This window comes from Mirounga leonina, unplaced genomic scaffold (genome assembly GCF_011800145.1).
Source record: "Mirounga leonina isolate KUSES-001 unplaced genomic scaffold, KU_Mleo_1.0 Mir_204, whole genome shotgun sequence".
In the NCBI taxonomy this organism is placed as follows: domain Eukaryota; kingdom Metazoa; phylum Chordata; class Mammalia; order Carnivora; family Phocidae; genus Mirounga; species Mirounga leonina.
The window spans coordinates 1,962,809-1,972,644 of record NW_023270513.1 but is presented as its reverse complement, the minus strand read 5'-3'; the positions used below and the strand labels follow the sequence as shown (position 1 = coordinate 1,972,644).

At 45.3% G+C, this 9,836-nt stretch overlaps 1 protein-coding gene across 1 annotated transcript; it reads right to left on the bottom strand.

Annotated features, from left to right (window-relative positions):
- Positions 1–2,973: 2,973 nt before the first annotated feature.
- OTUD6A (OTU deubiquitinase 6A) lies at positions 2,974–3,849 on the bottom strand. Its single transcript, XM_035028631.1, has one exon. It carries the CDS (start codon positions 3,847–3,849, stop codon positions 2,974–2,976), a length of 876 nt encoding a protein of 291 aa, XP_034884522.1.
- Between the last annotated feature and the right edge of the window lie 5,987 nt (positions 3,850–9,836).

Here is a 9,836-nt window from a genome sequence, read left to right as displayed (position 1 = left end):
ATAAGCATGTGCCCTGCCTGGCCCCATTTACCCACCTAAGCCTCTATCCCCAGGCCACCTTTCCCAGCTAGCACCCGAGTGCCCTGTAGCCAGCACCTCCCAGACATCTCCCCAGTCCCAGCTGGGCTTCCTTCTCCTGCCGTGACCGCTTCCACATCATATGGCCCTTCTCAAACCTGTGTTCCCTACCTACATAAGCCCCCTTCCCCGTCTAGGCCCAATTTCCCAGCAAGGACCCCCTCTGCTGCCTCTACCCCCTTCGGGGGCAGGTCCCTTTTCCCTTCCCAAGTTGTGTCCCCATCTCAGCCTGGGCCCCCTCTCCAGCTTTGTGCAACCTTCTAAGCCTGGTGGCTCTTTCACCAGCCAAGATCCCTCCTCCATCCGGTCCTCCCCCCATCAGACCCTGTTTCCTAGTCAATGCCTCTTTCCCCAGCAAGGCCCCTTCTCCTTCCAGACCCCCTTCCCAGGCAAGCGTCCCTCCCCTGGAGAGGCAGCCTGGCCCAGCCATTTCCCCACTCAACAACCATGGGCCCCTTTACAACACCCAGTGTGCCCTTCAGCCAGACCTTCTGCTCCGAAGAGTAGACCCTTCACCAGTCTATTCCTCCTTCCAGTGTCTCAGTCCCCAGCTAGCCTCCTTTCCAGTCTTATTCGAGCCCCCTACCCCGATCCCTTGCCCAGAAAGTGACCTAGTTCCCAGTCAGCTTCCCTTCCCCTCCTTATAAAACCCACCCCCGCTGGGGCCATCTTCTCCTACCAGAAGCCCTTCATCAGCCTATGCTCCCGCCCCTAGCCTGGACCACTTCCCTTGCCAGGAATCCTCCTGCAACCAGGCCCTCTTTCCCAGCTTGTGCCACCCTCTCCATCAAGGTCTCCTACCCTAGCCAGGCCCCCTCCCTCACCCAACGCAGCTCACTCCAGTAGAGCACCCTTCCCATTTCTGGAAGCCTTCACCAGCCTTTGCCCGTGTCCCCAGTCAGGTCCCCTTTGCCCACCTGTGTCCTATACCTCCTGCAGTTCCCCTCCTCTACCCAGGCTCTCTTTACTGCCTATGCCCTGTTCATCAGCTTAGTCCCCTTCCTCAGCTTGTGCCCGCTTTCCCCATCACATCCCATTCTTCCTTCTAGGCTGATGCCTTCCCCAACTTTCACCCTCCTTCCCAGCCAGGCACCCTTCTATAGATTATGCCTCCCTTCTGGGCCTTGTCTTTCTTCTGCAGCCAGTCTTCTCAGCCCTATAAAAGGCCTTTTTCTTACAGTGCACCCCAATCCCTGGTTTTCTCAGGGGCCTCTTCTTCTCAGTCAGCTGGCCATCTGAAACTTCTCTGACACATATTTGCACGGTGAGCTACCTGGCAGGATTTCACTCTTTGCTGGAAGTGGGAGTTTTTTTTTCACGCATAGCAATGAGAATATCCCTAAACAAAACCATTTCAGGATGTTTTTCCCAGAGTGAAACATCAACTCTGGACAGCCTCTAGATAAAGTTCCTCCCTAAATCCTTTCCTGGGGAACGCTCCACTCCAGGCTGCCACCAGGCCAGTCCTCCTCCCCAAAGCCTTATCTGGCTCCCAACTCCTCTCCCTAACCCTCCAGGACTCCTTTGTTGAAGCAGATTCTGGGATACAAACTCTGTACAAACTAAATCAGCTACACAAAAATAGAGAACCAGGTATTTTTAACACTTTTATTTTTAAAACAAGTTGCATAATATTTTTAAAAAATTTTGAATTTATATATTTTGTTTTAGAACATCTGGCGTGTACAATGGACTTTTTAAATGAAACTAAGCAGCCTCACTGAAACCCAGGATCTAAAGATTTGAAAACTTTTAAACTGCTTATTGTAAATCGTTTCATTTTTACTATTCTACCGGTGAACTCAAGATATCAACAAGTCTTGACTATCAACAAAAGTAGATTGCTCACTTTTTTTTTGAACTGTTTGAATAAAGTTGTACCCTTTCATGTCTCACAGTAAAGAAAACTTACTAGTTCGGGTCTCACCCTTACAGGAAGTTAAGCTGCCTATCAGTGTGTCTCTTTTTGCTTCGTTCCAGTTGAAGACAAAATGAAATGGATTACCTCCTTGAATAAAGTCGTATCCCTTCCTATCTTTAATAAAGGAAATTAACTTGAGATCTTTCACATCTCAGAGTGAACCTTACCTAACCTATCAGTTTTTGTAAATTTAATTTCTATGTTTAGTAGGTACATTTAATTTCTAAGTTTAACAAACGCTCTTATGTAGACTTTAGCAAATCCTAAATAAGGAAAATTAATTGCGAACCACACAAGCTTGTATGAAAACAAAACAAAATACTAGAGGAGCTCTTGTTCATAACTTGAGACATCTGCGGAATAGCCCAGCTGAAGTAAAAAGCAACCCCCCAAACAGCCCGTGATACATTTATTTCCAAAGAATAAGCAGGAGGCATTCGCAAAGCATTTCGATCACAGAAACTCCACCTTTATCTAAAACCCAGTGTATTCACGGGACGATCCGAAGATCCCGAGCTAAACTAATTTTTCCCCAGTTAAGAATGCATCAAACCAAGTTTCCATTTTGATCTCAAAGGCACGTGCGGCATGTCCAATTCTCATCTGCGAGGGAGGCAAAGACCCTTAAGGGCAAGATGTTAACATGTGGCCAAACTATTCCCCTCAGATAGTACAGTACAGATCTTTCCCTTGTCCCGAGTCTCCCCCACTCCAGCCCCCCAAGCAATGAATGAGTGAGAGAAGGGGCTAGAACCGCCTGGTAAGAGAGAGCGGGCGTTGGGGAATGGGGTTGAGAAGAGTGGTGGTGGTGGTGGTGGTGGTGGTGGCGGGCTGGGGGTGGGGTGGGGGTGGGGATGGGGAACGACTTTCAAGTAAAACGAAGCAAGACAAAAACGAGAAAACCGAAGGAAAAAAATGGAGCCTACTGAGGAGACGCGGCGGCGGCGGCGGCGATGGCGACTATGTTGGCCGGCCTAGAAGAGCCGCGGGGCCGCGCCCCCGACGGCGCTGGCCTCCAGGGGCCTCACCGAGTTGTAGTGCTCGCCGAGGTTGCAGGCGTAGTGCAGGTAGACGAGAGTGAGCGGCTTCCTGGTGTACTCCCCCCCAATGACGATGGCAGGCGAATCGGCCTGGATCACCTCGATGGGGGTCTGCAGGACGTGCGACAGGGCCCTCAGCTCGAGCTGGCCTCCCCACGACGGGCTGCGCACGATCTCGTCGCAGTAGCTCAGGAACTCTTCGCGGCTGTAGGAGTCGCTGCTGTCGGGGTCAGTGAAGAAGGGCAGGAAGTCGTCCACGTGCTTGCGCATGTAATCAGCGGTGCGGCTCCGCAGGCTCTCCACCGTCACGGAGAACACCAGCTGGTCTTGGATGGCGCGATACATGCAGTGGCCGTCGGCCGGGATATCCTTCAGCTCCAGATTCTTGGACCCTAGGATGGCGGCGAGCTTCTCCTCCTCCTCGCGGCGGAAGCTGGCCAGGTGCTCCATCTCGGCCTCGGCGATCCTCTCCTGGCGCTCTCTCTCGAGGGCCGCCCTTTTTTCGCGCCTTCTCTGTGCCCTAGACTGGCAGGGAGGCTGGTTCTCAAGATTCATCTTGGCGAGATCTTCCGTGATGGAGTCGAGGTTGCTGTCATCAGGGAAACTCTCTTGGAACTTCTCCAGCTCCTGCTGGTGCTTCTGCTCCAACTCGGCCTTGAGGCGGGCCACGTCTAGGAGCAACTGCTTTCTTCTCTTCTTGTCGCTCTTGGGCACCGAGTTCTTCATGGCCTGGATGCGGGCCTGAAGCTCGTTCTTCTCGTGGTGGTGGCGTCGTATTATCCGCTGTTGCTCACTCTGAGAATCTTCCATGACGTTTAACGGCAGGTGAGACTCGAAGATGGGTGGCAGCTGAAGTACCGGCTACAGTTCAGACTAACAGCTCAAACCCCGGAACACGCTGCGGGTCCTCAGCCTCCCCTCGCCGCTGCACTCGGCTCACATCACCCGGTGGTTGCCCTCTTTGCCATTGGCCACTGTCTCTACACGGCTACGCCCCCTCGAAAACGCCTGGCACTAAGATTGGCTGTTGGGAGACCCTAAATACACCCCCATCAGACCCCGTAGCAACGGTTGCTTCTGAGTGTAGCAAGGTTTGAATCCCGCGTGGAAAAACTTCCACTTTGAATACTATGTGTAGCAATCAGTCTTGTAGAATCGTTCATGGACTCTGTCGCTACTTCATTTCTTTTTTTTTTTTTTTTTTTAAGATTTTAGTTATTTAAAAATCTTAAAAAAAAAAGATTTTAGTTATTTATTTGACAGAGAGAGACACAGCGAGAGAGGGAACACAAGCAGGGGGAGTGGGAGAGGGAGAAGCAGGCTTCCCGTCGAGCAGGGAGCCCTATGCGGGGCTCGATCCCAGGACCCCGGGATCATGACCTGAGCCGAAGGCAGACGCTTAACGACTGACCCACCCAGGCGCCCCCGCTACTTCATCTCCAAACTTGAACACAATACAGGCGCTGGTCATGCTTGAGAATCACATAACAAATACTATACCACCACGTAAATGTGTTCTGACGATGGACTTCCCGTTACTCCTAGTGTTCGGGGGGCAAGGCGCCTTTCTCGTTTTTCACGTCCCCTGACTGGTGAACCTTTACATTTCCTAATGTGCCTGGGAACACAGAGTCCTTTCAGGTTAGGTCTTACACTAATTTAAGTGTAAGATCTCACTGTAAGAAGGCAAGAGCCACTCTTCTGAAACTCATTCCCTGCAACTAAGCAGACTCTATGGCCTTTGCTAACAGAATGCAACTACCCTAAACTCTCCTCCTCCTGAGTTCCCGGCTTCCAAAATGGGCTCCGTAGGATGCCCGTGAAACACAACAGCTGGCATCCATCGAGCCAGTTCCTTCTGTTTATTTTGAATCTCTAAAAATTCGAAAACATAACATAAAATAAAATATAAAATAAATACAAGCCCTAAGCGCTTCCAAATATGCCCTCATCCTGCCCCACTCTGCTCATCTGTATCTTGAGTTCCCAAACAGGAAGGCCCTTGAGACACCCCGCTCCCCCAACATCTTATTACAAATGAGGCAAGTGGACGTTTGTCCAAGTTGTTGCATATCTTAAACTTCACTCCTTTTTATTGCTAAGTAGTAGTCCATGATATGGATACATTGTAGTTTGTTTAGCCATTCACCTGTTGAAGACCTCTGGGTTGTCCCGGGTTTGGGGTTATTATGAATAAACTTGCTATAAACATTCGTGTATAGGTTTTTGTGTGAACAAAAGTCTTCATTTCTCTGGGAAAAATGCCCAAGAGTGCGATTGCTGGGTCATATTATAAGTGTATTTTAGTTTTTTCAGAAATGATTTTCCCTAGTGCTGTACCATTGGACAGTCCCACCAACAGTGTATGAGGAATCCAGTTTCTCTGCATCCTCACCAGCATTTGGTGGTGTCATTATTTTTCATTTTAGCCATTCTGATGCACGTGTAGTGACATCTCACTGTGGTTTTAACTTGTATTTCCCTAGTGGCTAATCATGTTCATTTTTGCATGTGCTCTCTTGCCATCTATGCCACATCCTCTTGGGTAAAATGTTTCTGTCATTTGCCCATTTTACAACTGGACTGTTTTTTGCAGTTGTGTTTTGAGAGTTCTTTATATATCACAGATACTTGTTCTTTGTTGGATATGTGGTTTGCAAATATGTTCTATCACACCGTGACTTGTCTTTTCCATCTTTTTACCTGGTGTTTCTCAGAGCAAACGTTTTAAATTTTGGTGAAGTGCAATTTATCAGTTTTTCTTCCTATGGGTCATGATTTTGGTGTCAAGAACTCTTTATCTAACTCGAGATCCCCAAAATTTTGTCCTGTCTTTTACTCAAAGATTTATAGCTTAAGGTGGTATGTTTAAATCTGTGATCTATTTTGTGTAATGTTTGAGGCTTAGGTCATAGTTTATTCTCTTGCCTGTGGTTGTTCAATTGCTCCAGCATCATTTGTTGGAAAGGCTATGCTTTCTCCATTGAATTGGTTTTGCACCTTTGTCAAAAATCACAAGTTTGGGTATATTGTATTTCCATTCTCCTTCTGTTCAATGTATTTTTTGGATTCCCTTGAGACTCTTTGGCCCATGGGTTATTTAGGAGTGAATGATTAGTTTCCAAGTGTTTGCAGATTTTCCCATTATCTTCCTGGTTTTGATTTCTACTTTGATTCCTTTGTGGTTGGAGTACATACGCATTTAAACACAATTCGTTTAAATTTGTTGGGATTTGGGGGCGCCTGGCTGGCTCAGTGGGTGGAGCATGTGACTCTTGATCTGGGGGTCATGAGTTCAAGCCCCATGTTGGGCATAGAGCCTACTTAAAAAAAATAAAAATTTGTTGGGGTTTGTTCCTGCCCCAGAATATGCTCTATCTTGACATATGTTCCATGGGCGCTGGAAAAGAATGTGTATTCTGCTATGGTTGGGTGACATGTTCTATAAATGTTCTTCAGATCACATTGGTTGATAGTGTTGTTGATTTCTATATCCTTCCTGATTTTCTGTCTAATTCTATTATTGTTTTTTTTTTTTAAAGATTTTATTTATTTATTTGACAGAGAGAGAGACACAGTGAGAGAGGGAACACAAGCAGGGGGAGTGGGAGAGGGAGAAGCAGGCTTCCCGCGGAGCAGGGAGCCCGATGCGGGGCTCGATCCCAGAACCTGAAATCATGACCTGAGCCGAAGGCAGACGCTTAACGACTGAGCCACCCAGGCGCCCCTAATTCTATTATTGTTGAGAGAGGAATGTAGGAAGTCTCCAACTGTAATTGCGGCTTTTTCTATTTCTCCTTTCAGCTCTACCAGGTTTTGCTTCACATAATTTATACCTCTGTTGCAAATCCCACATACTTAGGATCGCTTTCTCTTTTTGGTGGATTCACTCCTTTAATCATTATGTAATGCCCCTCTCTGTCTTTGGTAATTTTCTCTGCTCTAACATCCACTTAATTTGATATTGATATAACCACTCCTTTTTCTTCATTACTGTTTGCATTATATATATTTTTCTAGCCTTTTTACTCTCAACCTCCTAATATTATTGTACTTGAAGTGAGTTTTTTGTAGATAGCATGTAGTTGGGTCATGGTTTTTAATCCACTCTGCCAATCTCTGTCTCTCAATTGGTATATATAGGTCATTTCATTTAAGGTAGTTTTTTTAAGATTTATTTATTTATTTTAGAGAGAGAGAGAGTGCATGTGCACGCATGCACGAGGGCAAGGGGAGGGGGAGAGAGAGAGAGAATCTCAAGCAGACTCCCTCTTGAGTTTCAAGCCCCACACGGAGCCTGATCTCATGACCCTGAGATCATGACCTGATCCAAAATCAAGAGTCAAAACTTAACTGACTGAGCCACCCAGGCGCCCCACATTTAAGATAGTTATTAATATGTTAGGGTTTAAGTCTGCCATTTAATTTTTTTCTGTTTGTTCTGTCTGTTTTCATTTCTGTTTTCTTTTTCCTGCCTTCCTTTGGGTTACTTAAACATTTTTTAGAATTCAGTTTTGATTTATCTATAATGTTTTTGAGTGTAACTCTTTGCATAACTTTTTAAATGGGTGCTCTGGGTACATTTGTGTGTGTGTGTGTGTGTGTGTGTGTGTACCAAAAATCTATGATGTTGTCATTTTACCAGTTTGGATAAAGCATAGAAACCTTATCTCCTTTTGCATTCCTTTACCCTCACCCATTTATAATACAATTCTCTTTAATGTCCTCTATGTACATTTAGAACCACATTAATTTTCTATTTCTGGCCTCAACCTTCAAACACTAGACAACTCAAGGGGAGAAAGAAAGTCTACTCTATTTGCCTATAGTTTTGCTTATCATGTTTTTTCTTCCCAATTTTCTAAGATTTCTTCTATTAGCTTTACTGTTTAGAAAACTTCAATTACCCATTCCCTCACGTAGGTCTCCTTGTGACAAATGCTCTTAGTTTTCCTTCATCTGAAAATATCTTGATGTCCCCTTCATTCCTGAGGGATATTTTCACTGGAGGTAGGACTCTAGATTCACTATTCTTTCAGCTTTTGAAAAATGTTGTGTCACTTTCTGTTGGCCTCCATGGTATCTGATGAGAAATTTTCTGTCTTTTGAATTGCTATTTCTTTACTGACAAAGTGTTGTTTCTCTTTCTGCTTTGAAAGTTTTTTCTTTGTTTTTAGTTTTCAGATATTTGACTACGATGTATCTTGGTGTGGATTTCTTCAGGTTTGTCTCATTTGGGTTTTACTCAGCTTCTCAAATCCTACGTTTGTATCTCTTGCCAAATTTGAAAAGTTTTCAGCCATAATTTCTTTGAGTACTTTTTCAGCCCCACGCATTCTCCTCTTCAGGACAGGAACTTTAGATCCTTTGTCATTGTCCCACACTGATGTTCCTTTCAATTAAATTTTTTTTTTTTTTAGAGAGAGAGAGAGAGAGAGAGAGTTGCGGGGGGGGGGGATGAAAAGGGGAGAGGGAGAGAATCTTAAGCAGGCTCCATGCCCAGCCTGGAGGCTAACATGGAGCTTGACCTCACAACCCTGAAATCATGAACTGAGCCAAAATCAAGAGTCATACACTTAACCGGCTGAGCCACATTTTTTAAAATAAACTTCGGTTTTTAGGGCAGCAAAACTGAGTGGAAAGTATACAGAGTTCCCATATATTCCTTGCTTCCACACAGGTACAGCCTCCCCCACTATCAACATCCTACACCAGAGTGGCACATTTGTGGTTTTTTTTTATTTTAATTTTTAAATATTTTTAAAATATTTTATTTATTTATTTGACAGAGAGAGACACAGTGAGAGAGGGAACACAAGCAAGGGGAGTGGGAGAGGGAAAAGTAGGCTCCCTGCTGAGCAGGGAGCCCGATGCGGGGTTTGATCCCAGGACTCTGGGATCATGACCCGAGCTGAAGGCAGACACTTAACGACTGAGCCACTCAGGTGCCCCTATTTTTAAAATTTTTTAAAGATTTATTTATTCGAGAGACAGAGAGAGAGGGAGGGGGAGGGGCAGAGGGAGAGGGATAAAGAATCCTCAAGCAGACTCCCTGCTGAGTGTGGAACCTGACATGGGGGCTTGATCCTGGGATCCTGAGATCATGACCTGAGCCAAAATCAAGAGCCTAACCAACTGAGTAACCCAGGTGCCACTATTTTTTAAAATTTTTAATTAAAAATTTTATTGAAGTATAATTGACATACAATATTATATTGGATTCAAGTGTGCAACATAGTGATTTGATATTTATATACATTACAAAATGATCACCATGATAAGTCTGGTTACCATTTGTTACCGTACATAGTTTATATTATATTACTGACTATATTCCCCATGCTATACCAGAATGGCACATTTGTTACAATTAACCTACACTGAGACATTATTATTACCCAAAGTTCACAGCTTACTTTATTTTTTTAAGTAATCTCTACCCCCAATATGGGGTTTGAACTCATGACCCCAAGATCAAGAGTAGCATGCTCTACTGACTGAGCCAGCTGGTGCTCTTCACAGCTTTCTTTAGAGTTTACTCTCGTTGTTGTACATTCTATGGCTTTGGAAACAAATATATTGACATGTATCCACCATTCCATTATCATACAGGATAGTTTTATTTCCTTAAAAAATCCTCTGTGCTGGGACACCGGGGTGGTTCAGTCGGTTGGGCATCTGACTCTTGATTTCAGCTCAGGTCATGATCTCAGGGTCCTGAGATCAGGCTGGCGCTGGGCGTGGAGCCTGCTTAAGATTCTCTCTCTCTTTCTCTGCCCCTCCCCCTTCCTTCTAAA